At 35.8% G+C, this 20367-nt stretch overlaps 1 protein-coding gene across 1 annotated transcript in view; it reads left to right on the plus strand.

The window, feature by feature from the left end:
* The window catches only part of PCLO (piccolo presynaptic cytomatrix protein), a gene marked incomplete at its 5' end in the record, with an annotated part of 292340 nt that overhangs the window by 216279 nt on the left and 55694 nt on the right, over positions 1-20367 (plus strand). Inside the window, 6 exons of the mRNA XM_079785367.1 lie at positions 999-1123; positions 8399-8492; positions 9150-9221; positions 12517-12697; positions 14684-14878; positions 16065-16247. Of these exons, the coding sequence (XP_079641493.1) occupies positions 999-1123; positions 8399-8492; positions 9150-9221; positions 12517-12697; positions 14684-14878; positions 16065-16247 (850 nt within the window). The remainder of the gene's footprint in view (positions 1-998; positions 1124-8398; positions 8493-9149; positions 9222-12516; positions 12698-14683; positions 14879-16064; positions 16248-20367) is intronic.

The following is a 20367-nucleotide window of genomic DNA, read 5'->3' on the forward strand; positions in this document are numbered from 1 at the left end:
CTAAAGTTAACAATTATTTTAATTATAGAATTTTAGATAAAATTTGGCTCATCTGAATTATCTCATTTTCAACATAACTATTACATAACTGTTTTGTATGATTATAAAATGTGTTAGTATTTTTATTTATGGATTTTCTGCTTTGAAATACAAATGTTTTGCTTTTTGTTAATTGGTAAGAACATTAAACAGAATTAAGTCTTATCTAATACCAAAAGACCCTTTCAATTTCTAAGGAGTAAAATGGGTTACTTCACTTATTTTGAATCATGCAGGCTTCTCAAATATTTATTAGAAATATAAATATTTTACTATTCAGTGACAATTTTATAATAGCTATTAAGCATCTATGAGGCGATGCCTCTTTCTTCTTCAGCTTCTAAAATTGAAGAACAAGATTTGATTATCTTAGCCTCTCACTCTACTAGAAAAATAGCAGAACAGAAAGAAAAGCTTCAGGTTTAACATCGCATAATGTAATATAGGAAGAGGTAAATTTTACACCTTCTGAAATATTCCTGCATTTCAGTAGTGATAACTTTATCTTTAAATAATGATTCCACCCACTGCTAATTATTTGGTGAAATGCAAATGACATTTTCTAATAAGTATATCAACTAGTTAATTTAATTTCAGAATTCCAATAATTGTATGCATGAATGTTAAACATTTACTCTTTTCCTAAAAGTAGATATTTCGTTTAAAAAATGCAACTAGAATCCACTGTATGATTTTCCTTCTAAATGAATTTTAAACAGGCCAGGACTTTCACCTCAGAAAAAATGAATAGCACTTTTGCTAGTAATTAACATGTGCCTGGGAACTCCCAATTAAATTAGGTATTTACTGGTCTGTTCAGTTTCAAATAAAAAGGAAATGAGGATTGATGCTTCTTATGAGAACAAAAAGAAATACTTGTAAAATATTGACTGGTAATGTAATTATGTTTGTTAAAACAAAAATATAATATTCACCAAATATGTTTCTGTCTCTTTAAGCTTCAAATCAACTATGATCTTGGCAATCTCATAATACACATTCTCCAAGCAAGAAACTTAGTCCCTCGAGACAACAATGGTTATTCTGACCCCTTTGTTAAAGTGTACCTTCTTCCAGGGCGAGGGTAAGTAAAGAAACAATTTCTTCTAAGTAATGCATCCCCTTATTTAAAAAATAATGATATAATGTCTCCCAGTCTCTAATTTCAAAGAGTTTAATATCATTTCCTTAGTTTTACCCACATGAAATATTTATTTATAAGTAGCAGATCAGGTGGAATTAAAATGTATAATTAAGCCTTAAAGGGTTCTAGGAGAGCCTTTAGTCATAATAAAGCCTGCCTCGGTGAGAGAGAGCACATCAGTGATTAGATTCTGGAAACCACTCCTGCTATGACCAGTCAGATTGTCTGTGAAATCATTTAATGAAATTATGTGTGGGAGATTTTTTAAATGACCTTGCATTCCCACATTTATTTGTGAAACCAATGTTCAAGGACAGATAACTTAGTACTTTATATCAAGGGACATGTGTATTATCCAATATGTTAAGTGTTCATTAAGTGACTTGTTGATGCATCCTTATTCATAAGCATATTTTAAATTAGTGTTTTAAAAATACTAATAAAATAAAATAAAAAACAAGCCAGCTGAAATCTCTACTTTGGTAAATAAATGAAAATTATCTCTGAATCTGTTGTGTGATATATAAACTGTTCATATAAAGCAAACTCTCTATGGAGATATTTAATTTTCACATAATAAATGCAAATTGCTATGTTCTAATATATAAATCAATACTCAAGGATGGTTTCAAAACAGTGATTTGGACCCAGTGATTGTTATACCTTATGTGAACAATTTATATTAGCCAAATTAGCATAATGGAAACATAAGTAATCAACAAAAATTTTGGATTGGTAACTTGAAATTTCTGGTTTTATTTTTGTTCATTTTGTTTATTTTTTAATTTAATTTAAGGAGTGACATTCAAATATTACTTTTTACTTGGAAATTTTCTATTTCCTAGCCAGTCATGTTTCATTTGGCCCACATATACGCCCTCCATACAGATTATTTTAAAGTAGATGTCAACTATATAACTTTTTTCTGCAAATATTTCAGGATATGTTTCTAAAAGGTAACTCATTTCAAAAATAATCATAATACCACATATAACCATATTAATTTTTTTAAAAATTATAAATAATGCCTTAATTTCTCCATTTGCTTCATGATATTTTCCTAGTTGGTTTGGTGACCTAATTGATAATTATAGAACATTTTACACATCAATAACAGAATACATATTCTTTTCAAGTGTATATGGAACATTCACCAAGATAAACTATGTTCTGGGCTATAAAACAAACCAACAATTTAAAAGCATTGAAATCATACAAAAACTTGTTTATGACTGTATTTGGTTTGTTTGAATAGGATCCAAATTAGAGTTATGCCTTGCATCTGAATCTGCTATGTGCTAATTATATCACCACAGGCAGATCACCAATTCTTTGAGATTTAGTTTGCTTATTGATATTGAGAGAGCCAAGGTAGGCAGAGCCATAATTTTTAGTTTGTCAGGGGAATCAAATTAGATAACATTCAGAAAATAATTTGAAAAATGCCAGATGCTCTAACAAATTCAGTATACAGCCTTTAATTTTATCCTACCTAATAATTTTATTTAGAAACATATTGCTGGTATAAATTAAATAGTTTTAATTTATTTACTTAATTTATAAAGATCAACAACTAGCCATATAGTGCAAGAAAAGGGAGTTTTTATTTTATGGTAATTCATTTATATCTTTATGTACTAGTTATAACTGTAATTTGACTAAATGTTTTAAACATGGGTATAACAACAAACTGATAACTTCATTCTGTCTTTGATTTGGGTCATTAGACCTTCAGTGTTATTTAACCAGAGTATAATGGGATAAGAGGAAATCGCTGCCAGGGGTCTATCTCTATTTAACATTTGCTAATGAATTAAAATAAAACAGTCATTTAGTTTCTATCTTTGATAATATCCTGGAGTATCATCTTTCAAACAATATTAGAGTACCTTTCTTTTATTTATTACAGGACTATGTTTCAGTTAGACTATTACACACTTGAATAAGCAGAAAGGACAGGCAGGTTACCTAAATATGTCAGTCCATTCTGGGGTAGCAGGGTAAGGTGGGAGCTATAGTGAAATGAAGAGTGAGATTCCCACCGAAAGCCATCCTCATGCAGTTTGTCAAACAAAGCATTCCTCCTTGGTGGGATTTGGCCCAAAGGCGGCTAATATGCTACTCCTATTCAATTCCTAGTCCTTTATTAAATTACTCCCAATTATTACAGTGGCTGAGGCCTCGGGGTTTATTGCACTTGTGAGGTATTATTTTTACTTTAGTTAAAAGATTATTTTCTGCCTCATGTAATTTGTAGGTTATGGTATTGCTCCCTAATTATTACCTAATTATTATTCTCATGTTTTCTTCCTTCCTTCTGTTCCTAACTTTTTTCTTTCTGTCTTTCTTACTTCCTGTTGTATCCTTCACTTGCGCTCTTGGAATCAATGCAGTCAAGTCATGGTTGTCCAGAATGCAAGGTAGAGTTGGCTCTCTTTCAGTGTTAAGCTGTGCTGTACTGTCTAGAGTTTTTCATTTTATTTTTGCCTTATCCTGTACATACACCTACAGTTCAACTTGGGCTATAGTTTTTATTTTCTATATGTTGGTGTCTGTGAATTAGACAAATAGCAAATTGTTTCAACCAAAACATTATGAAATAGTTTTAGCAGATGTATGCAATAGAACATAGAAAACTAGAAAATATTTAAAACATAAAAGAGTATAAATAAGGAAATATCACCCTGAAATTAGGCATATTGCAAGTTTTGTTTGTCTTTAATATATATATATATATATATATATATATATATATATATATATTTTTATGTTAATTTTTATGTTTTTAATATATTTTTATTGAGTTTTTACAGAGAGGAAGAGAGAGGGATAGAGAGCCAGAAACATCGATGAGAGAGAAACATCGATCAGCCGCCTCCTGCACACTCCCCACTGGGGATGTGCCCGCAACCAAGGTACATGCCCCTGACCGGAATCGAACCCGGCACCTCCCAGTCCGCAGGCCGACGCTCTATCCACTGAGCCAAACCGGTTTCGGCTGTCTTTAATATATTTTTAATTTCAGAGAGGAAGGGAGAGGGAGAGAGAACTAGAAACATCAATAATGAGAGAGATTCATTGATCAGCTGCCTCCTGCACACCCCCTACTAGGAATCCAGCCCACAACCTGGGCATGTGCCCTGATCAGGAATTGAACTGTGACTTCCTGGTTTATACATCAAAGTTCAACCACTGAGCCACATGGCTGTGTACAAAAGTTTTTATTCATAATGCTTACACTAAAATTCATGTAGCCTCCCATGTGATAATCATGCCTTAAGTTCACCTGGGTGTTCTGTTACAAATTTTAAAAATCTAGTCATTTTCAAAAGGAATGAACTGATCTGGATGTCTGTACTAGATGTATATCTCATCTTAAAGACAATAGTTGTCTGGTCTTTATCCTTCACTTAGACCTTGATATGGAAACATTTCCATGCCCTTCTGTACAACAAAATGATTGCCATGCAATATAGGATGCCATAACCTGCCTGTTCTAGAGCATTAGGAACAACATATGAGCATCTTTTGTTTGCCAATAGTCAGAAACTATTGCATCATTACATTGTCAGCTAAGGCTATCTCTCAAAACATAACCAAAAGTTTCCATTGGCACATCTCATTGCTTTATAAATTAAATGTATTATTCAGTTAGGGAAGAGAATCTTGAACCATCTGTGGCAATAAGGTTATGAGAATTTTAAACCCAACAGAATATTAATGGTACAGGATTTGTTTTTGTCAATGACATTAAAATTTGACATTTTTACTAATCCTGACAAGCTGTGCCCAAAAGAGGCTGTTTCTGATTTTTAAAGGCATAAGTGTTTAAGTATTTTAAAGAATAAGATTATTCACCAAGTCTTTCTACTGCCCAGAAACTTTTTGTTTCCTTGTAGCTCCATAATTATGGCAAATAGTAAAATATGACACTGTGAAAGAATGCTTGTTCGGACTGGCTCTGTCATCTCAGGATGCCATCCAGATCTCAGACTGACACGCAAAATTACTTATTCCAAAGAGATAGTGTCATTTTAGAACAGACGTTATCAGTCACTTTATTTAGAACCTCGCTGTCTTTTAGCGAGAAAAACTGGGGGACATTGTCAGAATGAAGCGCTTGTCTATATTTACCTGAGAAGAGAACATGTTTTCTGTGTATAAGTAATGATTGAAATAGTCTAGGCTGTGTTGGATTGCAATTTAGAAGATCTAGAAATCACTTTCTCATCCTATATTTCATCTAGAAGTCACTTTTATCACCATCTTTGCGAACTGGCAATGAAAGAAGGAATAATAATGGCAAAGTAATGACATTGTAAGTTAGGCTGAAGAGGTCAGTGAGTAAAGACTTTAAAAAAATTGCATTTGGATTTCAGTCCTGCCAAGTACAAGTAGTGAGGTTTCTCTAAAACTATTCCTTTTCTGCTAGATAGGACTTACAATAGGCCCCCTCCCAGGCCTTTTGTGAAACACCTGGAACAATATACCAAAAGTGATCATGGGTGGCACGTAATAAGCTCTCAATAAATGGTTGCTGTTGTTATTGCTAATAACATGTACAATAAGCTTCATGGAGCCAATGGTCAGTTATCTCTGGGGGGGGGGGGGGCGGGGGGAAAGATACAGAAATGCTTAGGCTACTGAATCACTTCAAATTATTTTACGAATACTATATAGAAAATCAAACATCTTTCTTTTCTTCAATTTCAATAACAAAATGTAGCCCTGGCTGGTGTTGCTAAATGGTTAGAGCATTGGCAGAACACCGCGGGGTGATGGGTTGGATTCCTGGTCAAGGGCACGTACCTGGGATGCAGTTTTGGTCTCCGGTCCTGGTCAGGGAACGTGAGGGAGGCAATCAGTAGATGTGTCTCCCTTACACCTATGTTTCTCTCTCTCTCTCTCTCTCTCTCTCTCTCTCTCTCTCTCTCTCTCTCTCTCTCTCTCTCTCTCTCTCTCTGCCTCCCTACCTCCCCTTCTGGTTTCTCTAAAAAAGCAATGGAAAAGTTATATATCCTAGGGTGAGGATTAATAAATGATAATAAAATAATGTAATACATTTGTCATTTCACTGGTTAAGTTTTTTTTTGTCTTCTTTCATTTTCTCTTTCCACCCTCTGCTCAATATACTCATAAGCTCAGAAAGCCCAAATGTGAGCCAAGATGAGGCTAAAGAAAGACAAAGAAAGAGCCTGAAGAGCCCATGAACTCAGTACTTGTCCCTGAATAATTGAGGAATAGAAATAAGGCTATGTGAGAGATCTCATCCTGGTTTTCTTTCAGTACACTTTTGGACAAAGTACATAATTTTTCCTAATAATGAGAGTTTCCTATAACTGAAGCTGGTTTTAGCTATCATGATACCTGTAAACCTAGTTCCTGTCTGGACTTTCTCTAAACATCCTTGTTAGCATAAGCGATTTCCTACACGTCCCATGTAAAGCAGACCCAGGTGTTGTATATATTTACAATTGGAAGGCCAAAAATTATTTCACTGCAATGAATTGGGAAAGAAAAAAAAGTACAAGAATGTTTTAGGGGTGCATCCAATAAATATTTAGCACAGACTGCGCCAGGTACTGTGCTAGGTTCTGGGGTTAGAGCTGACAACACAGACATTGTCTTTGACCTCAGGAAGCACAGAGGAGAATAAAGTGATGGTCCATAAACACACTATTACACAGAAAAATAGCTTATAAAATGGGATGTGCTCTGAACATCTTCTAAATTGAAAGAAGAGTAATTTCGGAAAAGTTATATACATTTATTGAAAATATACTTTTGCATTAAAGGAATATATATGTACACATATATATATTCCTTTAATGCAAAAGTATATACATATATATATATATATATATATATATATATATATACACATATATATATATATATTCAATGAAGAAAAACCAAATAATTTTTAAAATGAGGACCTTATATTTTAGTTATTTTATAAAAGTTAAATACAAAGAAACCATCATATTCCATTCTTCATTATCAGTAATTTTAAATTAAAAAGAGAAACTCAGAAAACTGTTTTCAGCTGGATTAAGGTAGAATGATTATGTTTTAAATATCATTTTCTGTCTATCTTAAAAGCATATCTGCTTATAACTAGCCAATAAGAAAAAATAAGTCAAAACTTCACAGGAATGAAAGTTTAGTTTTTTTAGTTGTGTGTTTTTTTATATAAACACCATGTCCCATATTGATAAATTGACTTTTTATTTTCATTCCTTATTAGAAAACTTCTTTGATTATTAGATATAGCTAATTGTCCTAATATAATATCATTATGTGATCTTCCCAGGAGGGAATTTAGTGTGTTTACTAGACAAGGAAGAAAAAAGAAATTGAGTTCCACTATTTTCTCAACCTGAATTTTTGCTCACATTTAATCCCCCTGCTTATCTGGCCATCTTCAACTTGTAATTGTGTAATGTGGCAACACAACCCATTGGGATCATGCTCATAATGGTCAGGACATGATAATTATTTAAAAAAAACACCCAAGTGTTACTAAAGGAATAGTTTTGTCTGCAAAAAGACTGCAGAGGAATTCATTGGCATTTACCCAGGACAGCCAGGGATGATGGAGGAGGCTCGGAAATAAGGTGTGTTTTCCTCCATTAATCATAAAGGCCACATACATTGATTCTGGAGAGAATTGGAGAACCAACTCATTATTAAGATTAAGATACTCTATTAAAATAAACATCTAAATTTTTTCCCAAACAATTTTAGTTATTTGAGTACATCTGGGCAAAAGTAAATATTTATAGTAATTACCTTTAATTCCACAACACTCTTAGGATATACCATTCAGAATTTTCCTAAGCAACTCTAAAATTTACCTATTTTTTAAATATTTTATATGTACATGCATGTATCTAAGTTATATTATCTATATGAAATATAGATATTTAAATAGGAAATATTTAAATTGACTTTAAAAACTTTAAATTGTAGGATAAAGCAAACAAACTAGACACTACTCTAGGGCAAATAAACCTAAAAGCATCCAACATATTTTTACATTTTCATTGTGCATTTAACTTAAAATAAGGTTTAAGACATGAGTATGATGAGATAATTGCATAGTGATTCAAAACAAAATATCATCTTAAAATATCTGCATGCCCTTCAGGTTGACTATGAAGTCATCAGTTAAGGTGAATAATCAAGGTAACTCTTTCTTTTCTTCCAATTCAGTGCTGAGTACAAGAGAAGGACTAAATATGTTCAGAAAAGTCTTAATCCTGAGTGGAATCAAACAGTAATTTATAAAAGTATCTCCATGGAACAGGTATGTAATGATTATGTTCTATGTGATAGATTTAGTATAATATATGAATAGTAATGACAAAATTATTGAAAGACTATAATCTAAATTTCAGAGAGAAAGACTACAAGTAGAACAGAAAGAAAACATCCATATGCGATAACTTACAAATGAGTTGTCTTTAAGATTTCTAAATTGACTATGAAGGTGAAGCTGGATATAAATTGTAATATGGGTTTTTGAATTTAAAATAAGTTAAATTCACCTGCAGAAATAAGGAGCACTATTGTGTTTTTTGGCAATATACTGAAACCAAAAAAACTCTAATCCAAATACTTTATCTAAATAACCTAGACAGTTTTGCAACCTATGAATCCCATGTATTTAAAGTGTATTTATAGATTCTAAATTCTACTTTTAAAGATGGGGGTAGATTAACAGGATATTAACAAAATTTACAAAATAGTGAGGTCTCATGATATTTACTAGGTTAGAGTACAAAGTCATTGATATTTTAGGTAATATTTAGTATAAACCCACATAATTTTAGATAATATTTCAGGTATTTTTATGTAAATGAAAAGATTTTTAAGGAAGTAAAAATAAATGAGTCTATAATATGAGTGTAATGAAAATTTATGATGAAAAATGATGTGAATGACATTTTGATTTGAACTGTAGCTCAAGAAGAAAACACTGGAGGTGACAGTCTGGGATTATGATAGATTTTCTTCTAATGACTTTCTTGGTGAGGTGAGCCTTTGCTTTGCTTTTCCTCATTTGCTTTGGTTATAAACTACCAATTAGTGCCTTATGCAAAGCATGAAGTTTATAAGATAAGTACTTCTGGATAAAGTCTTTTGCTAGACAGAATTTATTTTCTAACTAGAGGCCTGTTGCACAATATTCATGCAAGAATAGGCCTTCCTTCCCCTGGATTCACTCCCAGCCGCCCGGGAGCCGGCAAATCCCCGCTCCCCGGCCACCCAGGAACCAGCAAGTCCTCGCTTCTGGCTGGAGCACCACTCCTGCAGCTCCCTCCACCGCCCCCCTTCCCCTCATAGCAGGCGTCCAGCCCCTCCTGGCTGTTCTGTGCCTGCATATGCAAATTAACCTCCATTTTTTGGGTTAATTTGCATACTCACTCTGATTGGCTGTGGGCATAGTGGAGTGATGGTTAATTTGCATGTTTCTCTTTTATTAGGTAAGATTGCTCTTAAAGATGGATAGCAACTTAAGAAATGATTTTTACTTTGCCACTTGAGGTACTTTATAATTAACTAGAGGCCTGGTGCACGAAATTTGTGCACGGGGGTGTGTGTCCCTCAGCCCAGCCTGCACCCTCTCAAATCTGGGATCCCTCCCACAATCCAGGACTGCTGGTCCCAACTGCTCGCCTGCCTGCCTTCCTGATTGCCCCTAACCACTCCCTGCCAGCCTGATTGATGCTTAACTGCTCCCCTGCCAGCCTGATTGCCCCTAACTGCCCTCCCCTGCAGGCCTGGTCCCCCTGAAATGCCCTCCCCTGCAGGCCTGGTCCCCCCCTACTGCCCTCCCCTACAGGCCTGGGTCCCTCCCAACTGCCCTTCCTTGCAGGCCCGGTCACCCCCAACTTCCCTCCTCTGCCGGCCTGGTCACCCCTAACTGCCCTCCCTTGCAGGCTTGATCACCCCCAACTGCCCTCCCTTGCAGGCCTGGTCCCTCCCAACTGCCCTCACCTGCTGGCCATCTTGTGGTGGCCATCTTGTGTTCTCATGGGGGCAGCCATCTTTGACCACATGGGGGCAGCCATCTTGTGTGTTGGAGTGATGGTCAATTTGCATATTACTATTTTATTAGATAGGCTAGAGGCCTGGTGCACAGGTGGAAGCCGGCTGGTTTGCCCTGAAGGGTGTCCCAGATAAGGGTGGGGTTTCCCTTGGGGCGTGGGGCAGCCTGGGCAAAGGGCCCCTGGTGGTTTGCAGGCTGGCTATGCCCCCTGGCGACCCAAGCAGAGGCCCTGGTATCTGGGATTTATTTATCTTCTATAATTGAAACTTTGTAGCCTTGAGCAGAGGCCAGGGCCAGCCAGGGCGGGCTGGAAGTTTGGCTTCCTCCATCGCCAGGGGCAACCCAAGCCTCAGGCTGGCTCCAGCTCCATGGCTGCCACCATATTTGTTGGGTTAATTTGCATACTCGCTCCTGATTGGCTGGTGGGTGTGGCTTGTGGGCGTAGTGGAGATACGGTCAATTTGCATGTTTCTCTTTTATTAGATAGTATTTGCGAGATGAAATTATTTTTTTACTCATTTACTTTATTGCACAAAATACACATAACAGTCGAAGAATAACCATACAAATACCACCATGAGCATTATTATTTAAACGTTAAAATGGGTTTAAGAATTTTTGCAGTTCATTTTTTCCTTAGAATATATTCCACTAGGGATGGAGGTAGAGTCATATTGCTATGTTTCAAAATTTTATGGAATAATCTCTCTCTGTGTGGTTATTCTACCAACTGAGTACAGAGTTAGGTTCATTTATTTTAAATTGCCTTTGATTCTTAAGGGATTACTTTTTCCAAATTTTGTATTGAATTTATTGGGGTAACATTGATTAATAAAATAATATATCCTATGTTTTGATAAAAAGATATATGATCATGCTTTAAATTCAAATGATTATGTTAAAGATTTGAAATAAATTTGTTATCTATAATAATAAAAGCATAATATGCTAATTAGATCAGACATCCTCCCGGATGACCTTCCAGACGAAGCTGGGGCTGCGAGGGAAGCCTGGGTCCCAGGTGCCAAAGGGAAATTGGTGCTCTGGCTGCCAGGGGAAGGAAGGCCTACTCTTGCACGAATTTCATGCATCGGGCCTCTAGTTTATTATAAAATGACTAGAATTTTTTTAAATGCATTTTCAGTTTATTTAATTGCTATTCCTCACTGCATGTATGAATGATGTGACATTTTACATTCTTATTTCTTGCAAGTATCCAGAGAAAAATCTTTCAAAATATTTTAAGAAGCAAACTAGAAGAGAAAACAATAAAAACAGTCTTATATAAATTCTCAAGGAATCTAACCTAAACATGAAATCTGGTAGTGTAAGTCAAATCCTGTGATTGTTTTAATAATATTACAAAAATATATATTTTTGTAGTGATCTTTGCTTAAAGCAGAAGTTATAAATTATTGTTTAAAAAATAATCTCCAAAAAGATATAACACTATATAGATAGAGACAATAGAACACATTTGTGTAGTCTAGGTGGCATGAGGCCTGCTTTGATTCCTAGAGTCTCCACCTAGACGATTTGACCTTCACCTGTAGGCCCCATGGTGGTACAGCCACACAGACTAATCTTGATCTTAGACAGGATATAGTTTTACATCTGACTTAATGCCCCATGTTAAAAAACTGACTTATTGAAGTTTTTATAATTTATTATATTTACATGAACATAGAGAATATCTTGATTGTGCTGATGATATTCTTTTTAATATCTCATCAAATCTAAGATGCCAGCAACTATAAATTCTATTATTATTGATGAACCACTAAGAAAGTAAAAATGCTGCCAATTCAACATGACACAGTGCTTTTTCATCATAAACTTAGTTATATCCCTATTTCAAATGTGAACTAAGTATGTTTTAAAATAGAGGGAATATATTAGTAATTGCAAATTTTTCATTCTTTTTTAATTTTGTCCCTCTTGTATCTAAAATCAAGCTTAAAAAATGCTAGCCACTTTGAGGACTAGAATGTGTCCATTTAACCAAGTTTTATTTCATGAAGCGATTCTTCACTCTACCTTTTTTATAACATCAACAAAAATGTAATTAATAGTTAAAGATTTTATTCACCAAACATTCATTAAATATCTAGTATGTACAAGTTCTTATTCCCAATACAATGGGTGAAGAAAAATTAGGAAGACAAACTCATCATCCTTGGGTTTGTGTCCTTGAATAAATTTCAGATCACAGAAAAAAGTAATGAATTTATTATAGCTTAATTTATAAATTATATTGACTTATTGTACTCTTTTTCAGGTATTGATTGATTTATCTAGCACATCTCACCTCGATAACACTCCCAGGTGGTATCCGCTCAAAGAACAAACTGAAAGCATTGATCATGGCAAGTCCCATTCTGGTCAAAGCAGCCAGCAGTCCCCAAAGCCATCTGTCATCAAAAGCAGAAGCCATGGTATCTTCCCTGACCCGTCCAAGGGTAGGAGATGTTTCAAGTAGAAAAAGCTTTTGTCTTTTTGTTCATTCAGTATCTTTTTGAATATGAATGCCTGTATACTTAATATATTTTGAAGGCTGAGTTATATTAGAAAGTATTTAATATACTATTATGCAAAGAATAAGGAGAGATGGGATATAGTCTCAGATCAGCTCATGATTAAGTTCATGATCTTAACCTCTCTGACTCTCCAATTTTCAACCTGTAAAATGGAGAAGGTTGTGCTATATGAGCTATTGGTTCTTTTCCAACTCTCAAAATCCATGTTAATATGATTTCATGAGATGAATTGGGGGTATTTCATAAAGAAAATATAAAAATTCTCAAGAGTTCATTGACTAGACATAATCATCACTTATACATATTTCTTCTAATTGTTTAAATCCCTATTTTCATAATTATATTCTTAGCCATTACATGTATGATTATACACAATTTTGCACCTTCCTTTTATATATCATATCAAAAAATTTGTGTGCTGACATTTACTTAAAACTTTCCTAAATATTGGACTTGAGCTATTTCTATGATTTAAAAAAAAATAACAACTAATATCAGCCTGGCTGGTGTGGCTCAGTGGTTGAGCATAGACCTATGAACCAGGAGATCACAGTTCAATTCCCAGCCAGGGCACATGCCAGGATTGTGGGCTCCACTCCCCGTAGGCTGCCAATCAATGATTCTCTCTCATCATTGATGTTTCTTGCTCTTCCTCTCCCTCTCTGAAATCAATAAAAATATATTTTTAAAGAACAACTAATATTATTATTTTAAATCCTCATCTAAGGACATGTTTCTATTGATTTTAGAGAGAGAGGAAGGGAGGGAGGGAGAGAGAGAGAGAAAGAGAGCGAGAGAGGTTGCCTCCAGTACGAGACTGGGCCAGGGACTGAACCCCAAAACCTGGGTATGTACCCTGACCAGGAATTGAACCTGTCATCTTTTGGTGTATAGGATGACGCTCCAACCAATTGAGCCACACCAGCCAGTACAACAACTAATCATATTTTTTAAATGTTAATGTCATGCATTGCATTTTGTGATAGGCACAGCATTCCCATTTGAATTAACTTATCCTTTGGGAGGTTCATTACCAATTACCCTGTAACACAACATTAATCTTGATCATAAACTGAGTGACTGCCTATATGAAATAACCATGTCGTATCTCACCTTGATATGCTGAACTACTAAATACAAATTTTTATTTTAGACCTAAGAATTGCTTCCTTCGCTCCTCCTCTCAGAGAGTACATCAACTTGAAAAGTGGTTCTTCGCCCATTAGAAAGGAATGAATTGTAAGGGCAAATGTTCTAGGAAATAGGAAACCGAGGCCATCCATGTCCAGTAGCCAACTGAATTGATGCGATAAACCACTGATACAATGAATGCTACAGATTATTTAGATGGATGAGTTCTATAGATTAATTATGAATTCCATTTAGTCAGATAAACTTTGCCCTGATTAATGTTCTGGAAGATCATGCATGTAAAGACCCCTCTCTATGACTATGTGTGAGGTATATAAACATTCTCAAAATCACCCGAGACGAGGATTCTACAATCTTCACTTGTAATATCTCCTAGTGACTCACACGCCTTCATCCAAGAACTCGCTACATTTTTACTTACAGCTCCTCCTGTTACAGTACAAGCCTCTTGTCTCTTATTACCTGGTCCCTACTAGAATTAGCAGAGCTGCTTTGTGAAACTGTAATATATTCATTCACATAAGGTTAGTTAGAATGTATTCTTCTTCTCAAGATTGTCATCCATTTGCCTTTCCTCCCCAAAATTGCTTCCCAAATGTGTGATCATATTTCTGTGTGGTGAGGAGTTCCACAAAAGGAGCCAAAAAAGAAACAGATCAACCTAAATCTCAAGACAGCTTCAAATTATGTGAGACCAAGCTTGACAGGAGGAATGCTGGGGCAACTCTAACTCAGGTTTCACTCTTTCGTAACCAGACATGCAGGTTCCCACCATTGAGAAGTCCCATAGTAGTCCGGGTAGCTCGAAATCCTCATCGGAAGGCCATCTCCGCTCTCATGGACCCTCTCGCAGTCAAAGCAAAACCAGCGTCACCCAGACCCACCTGGAAGACGCAGGGGCTGCTATAGCCGCTGCTGAAGCCGCCGTGCAACAGCAACGCCTTCAACCAAGTAAAAGACGCAAATAAATTCCTCAGCATGGCAGCTTAATGTTCATCTGTTGCCTTTCTTTCCTGCTGTCCTTTCCTGTTTGCTTTCTGTTTCTGGCACATCCTGCTCACTCTGTTCTCTGTCCCTTTGTCTGTGTAAGAACTATCAGCACATAATTATGCTCTTTCTTATTTAGAGTTTTTTTTAATTTACATAGACTGCAGTAAAACTGGCTGTTTCTCCTCTGTCTCCACCATCCATCCAACCTGGCTCATAGTATTGGATAGCTGTGTCTGTGATGTTTGCAGGCAAACAACGTTGTGTGTCCTTTTTGTGTGCACTTAATTATCCTCTAGAATACAGGAATTATAAGCACAGTGGCTGCCAATTTCCCAGGCATTACACCAAAAAAAAGCACACACACAGGCATTTAAAGCAGATTATACATGAGATGCTTGCATCTAAAAACACTCAAAAATTTGAGGCGGGAGAGTAATGTGACCAATAGTCAAGTTCTAGAACATAGGGGGAAAAGCCATTTCAAGCTTAAAAACTGTAATAGATAATGCATGTGGAAATGCCGTAATTTCCCATGTGGAAATCTTTATAGTCTTTTGGAAAAATAAATCTGTTGAAGAAAAGCACATGTCTTATAATCTCAAGAAAGTATATAATATTAATAATATGTGAATAAGCACATGTGATGAGGCAGAAACCTCACTAAGGAGCACAATCAGGTCCCTCCTGTTGGATCACACTTTGTATATGATAACAGAGAATTTATAGGTGGTTTTTTCTAACCATTGGAAATCCTTTGAAAGTCAACATATCAATTGAAGCCTAACAATTCATCCATTTTTAACTGCTGTATTTTCATTTAATTTGTGAAAACTTAGTCAATTGATATATGAAAACATACCAAGTACAGATATTTTTACAAATGTAGATGCACTGTTACTTCCAAGAGGCATTAGCCAGACAATGGCGAGAGATGAACGTTCTCCCCATCTCCCAAAGTCATAATGTCCAAAGAAACAGCCAGTTTTAACCCCCTTTAGTGCTGTGCATGTGGTGTCATTATGGCATTTGAAAACACGACTTCTTTAATTAGAGCAAAAGATCACTTCTTGTTTGCATGACTAACATCTAAGCTGGTTTCATCTGAGGATACATACTCTGGGTTTCCATTTCACCCACACTGCCACAGCAGCACATAAAAGCGGTCAGTCTAATCATGCCAGGAAGCAGCACAGACACAGCATAGCAGGAGTCCTCCCCATTCAAAGAACTCAGTCTGATAATCTGCCTCCACCAGCCAATGGCAACCAAGACCAAAGCCAGCTAGCCCTCAGGAAGGTGATGTCTGATGGACCAGTCAAGCCAGAAGGAGGTGAGCAGAAAGGCACTATTCAAAGCACACAGCAAGAACATTCCCCAAACGTAAAGCCCTCGTCTTTTAATTTTTAGAGATTGTCTGATAAAATATGTTTATCCCTTTTTTAATGTGCTTTTGTGGGCATGGCATTTCAGGACGTCATCATCACCGTGTAAGTCCCAAGATGAGCCCCATAATATATTGACTACAGTGATTTGTATTTTTCTATGCACTGGGCATCTATTGACTTTTGTTGGGAAGTAGATTAACAGTATTCATATTGCAGAATGGAATGCATGCGACTAACCTAATCTGTTCAAGCATGACTATAAATATGTTGCCTTGTGATAAAACTTTAAATTGCTCACAATTCGAGTTAGCGTACCAGTGGATATGTAGATCAGTTTTTGTTTACATATCATTTCAAGTGTAACTTTTAAAAAATTCAGTGGATTTTGGAAATTCTTAGAGGAAAGTAAAGGAAAAAATGTTAATGCACTCATTCACCTTTACATGGTGAAACTTCTCTTTATCCTACAAACAGACATTTTCCACTCATGTTTTCGTAGTTGTTAAGTGTATCGTGTTGGGCATGTGAATATCCAAGTGCCTGTGTAATAAATAAAGTATCTTTATTTCATTCATAAACTACTGGGTTCTGAGCCATTGTTATATGATGTAGCTTAAAATGAGTGTGTCAGTTTTTGCTTTCTCATTTGATACCTTGCAATAGAGTATTTATAGTCACTGCTCCATTGTTAGTGAGAACTATAATAATAGTGATTTGGGGAACAGACCAAAGCTTCATGCCAAAAACATTATAAAATAGGTGGAAAATTATTTCCAAATAAAAGCATCAGAGCTTACATAATAAACATGTAAATAAATAATGGAGTTGGGGGACCCCTAGGCAATGCTTCCACTCTTTCTTTCTCCCACACCTGATCTATTTCACAGTCTTCTCAGGGTCCTGGATAGAGGAAACAAATTCTGTGGGCCCTTGCTATAGAGATGCATCTAAACTTGATTCCATAGCTGTGTTCAGAAAAGAAAGCAAGTTTATATCTGTCCCTAATTTGACCCAACATTTGTGAAATTTTCCCTCAGAAAGAGTGCCAGTGACAGGAATCAAATGAGAGTGATTATAAAATTATCTTCAAATTCAATTCAAAACCATATATAAAATATTGTGTTGTTTTTTAAATAGGAGAGCAGTGTTTGCTCCCTAGGTCTCTTCTAGCCCTAAAATACTTTATTTTATGATTCTATGCTTTCCAGTTAAAGTCAAGCCTTAAACTATTCCATAGAACTTCTCTTCATTCTCAGGAAAACTAAAAAATTTAATATACTCTTATCCCAACGAATCAGATATTTAGGGGCTATGGAAGATATATGTGGCAATATGAAAAGCAAACCACTGTGATGTTTCTTTAATTATGTAGCTAAAATTTTTTCAAAATTGGCACTATAACCCTTATCTTGTTACTAGGCCTAAGCCTTTGCTTAAAAGCAATTAGCTTAAACATTAGCATAATTCTGAATGTGCCCAATTTATAGATTAGCTCCAAAGCACAAATTACCCTTTCTAGTTAGCCTTACTAGTGCTCTTCTAAAGTACTTAAATTCCTCCTCTGACCTTTTTCTTCCATCAAATAAGTTTTGTTGATTTCTTAATGGTAAATTCATTTTCTTCCTTCAAATATTTCATAATCATAAATATTGAAGTAGTCAAGTACTTACCTTATTTCACATTCCATGTTTAATTATGATTTAATTACTACTATATAATATTTTGTCTGATTTTTTTCTAGATATTTTTGTTAAAAATTGTAGCAAATTTTTTTTAATCCCCTTTCTTTGAATAATGCACTAATTATTCTCCTACCTTTAAAGTGCTATGATTGAATCTTGAAATCATTTTTATTGAAATTATAATCAAAAGGAAATCAATATTACATAGCATAGTCTTATTTAATTTTATTTTAATAGATGATAAAGCAAATGCACTGTTTTCTAAAATATAAATATTTTATATCCCTGCTACTATAAATGTACCAGGAATATAATTCAGCCATGCATTTTTCCAAACAACTAGTGGCAAATATAGAATTAAATTTCTATAAAATGCCGTATAATGACTTCAAAACTTAGAAAAAAATGGTAAGAGATGTAAACATATGGAGAGCCATCAAGTTCCTGTTCACTAACTGCAGAAATAAGTATTATTACTGATTTTAAGAGATTAGATAAAAGTCCCCCATTTCAAACCTCACAGTTGAGTTCATATAATCCCATCTGCATTCTGAAAATAACAACCTGCGTGGAAATAATTCTTCATGTCGTACGAACTGTTTTGTTGCCCATCTTCTCATTTTATCACACCAAGGCAATGAGGTATTCATGGCCTATATTGTTCTGAGTAAGCAATTAGAGAGTCAGCGGGCTAGGATAGACCATCCAGCTAGAAATTTTCGAAGTCGTCAATATAACACTAGTCTTGTTATGAGGCCTAAGCCTTTGCTTTTTAAATACATTAGCTCCTTTGAAACAGAACTCCCCTGATTGCAATAAAAACAATTGTCATTTACGTATTTATTTCTCACCCAAGTTCCAACACATGATTAGAGGTTTCTAGAAATGAATACAATTTAGACTTGCTGCTCTACCTACATGATCCTCTTTTCTGAAGGCTGATGATTAAGCTGTCACAAACCCACGAAAATAAAATCCTCTCACTGCACAAGCGCAATGTGGCAGGAAGCAGAACCCAAAGAGGAGGCTGTGTGTCATTTCTGCCAAGGGTGACGAAATTGTCCCTAAAGAGCTTTTCAAGTGTTTGTTTTTTGTTTTTATTTGTTTTTCTTTCTGAGCTTTTCAGCGGATTGCTGCTTAAAGTAGCATAAAATATGGGTCAGGCAAGAATTATGGAGTGAGCCAAAGGAACTTTTCCTTTCCCTCCGGGGTTTAGTTGCATGCTAGGAAACCTGAGGGGGAACATTGTGCCAGATTGTGCCAGATCATCCTGGTGCCTAAACAACGCTTGCTTGTATTTAGAAATCCCTGGAAATGGCTTTTTCAAGCCAGTTGTTTGGGTTGAACACAGGCCCTGTCTTTTCAGAAAGTGACACCAGCCAGGGAAGAGAGTTTAAAAAGTAAAGAGGTTTTTTTGTTTGCTTGTTTTATAAACCATACCAACATGAAGACAAAGGGAAGCACCCCTAAAAGCCTTGCAAATGAATTTATTCAACATTCAATATATTGCATTGTAAGGGCAATTGGAAATTCCTGAGCTATTTTTGTTTGATGATAAGATTTTTGGTGAGTTTTAAGTTGAGACCCAGTAACACAGGGTGAATAGAAATTTCCCTTCACTCTGGGCAAGAAGAGCTGTTGGGATGGGTTGATGAGGTTAGGTGAGAAGAATCATGGAATTAGTTGTGTGAGGGATTAGGATTGAGTTCCTAGGTGGGGCCCGATTGTAGGAGAAAAGTCTGAAGCTACTTCCACAGACCGACCCCTGCTGGAAACCACGTCCAGTAAGGCTCACTGCGGCCTCTGTCACAGAAGAGCTTCATGTGCTTACGTGGCCGCGGGGAACCCGGAGTAAGCCATCACTCTGCGGAGCGGCTCTCTCCGGCAAGTGGTAGTGGGCGGCTGGGCTGGGACGCGGGGCGGGCACTGGGAGTGGAGGGAATTGTTACAAAAGGTAATTTTTTTATTTCAAGAGTTTCCATATGTCCTTCGAATTGTGCATTTTCAACTCTTTCTGTAGTCATCTAACATTTATTGTCAGTACTCTCTGCTACACATGCAGAGTCACAGACAGTAAATGAATAGCTCTAGCCATATGACACTGTCTCTGGTTTATGGACCGCCGCTCACAAAGACGAATCCACTGATCTACCTTCAATGGAATGTTTTTGTTCTTTTCCGGTAGTAGCCATGGGTCTGCATGGAGCCACCCACATAATGTATGTCTAATTCACACTGGGAATATATATGTTCATTTCATCTGACATGAATAGCAAGACAATTGGCCTAAGTATCAAACTTGTCTTCAGTATGCTGTGCCTTAGTCAAATGATCAAGCTATAGGCCTATACATATATACATATCATATATATATAATTACATA

Source organism: Cnephaeus nilssonii, assembly GCF_951640355.1.
Source record: "Cnephaeus nilssonii genome assembly, chromosome: 12".
Classification (NCBI taxonomy): domain Eukaryota; kingdom Metazoa; phylum Chordata; class Mammalia; order Chiroptera; family Vespertilionidae; genus Cnephaeus; species Cnephaeus nilssonii.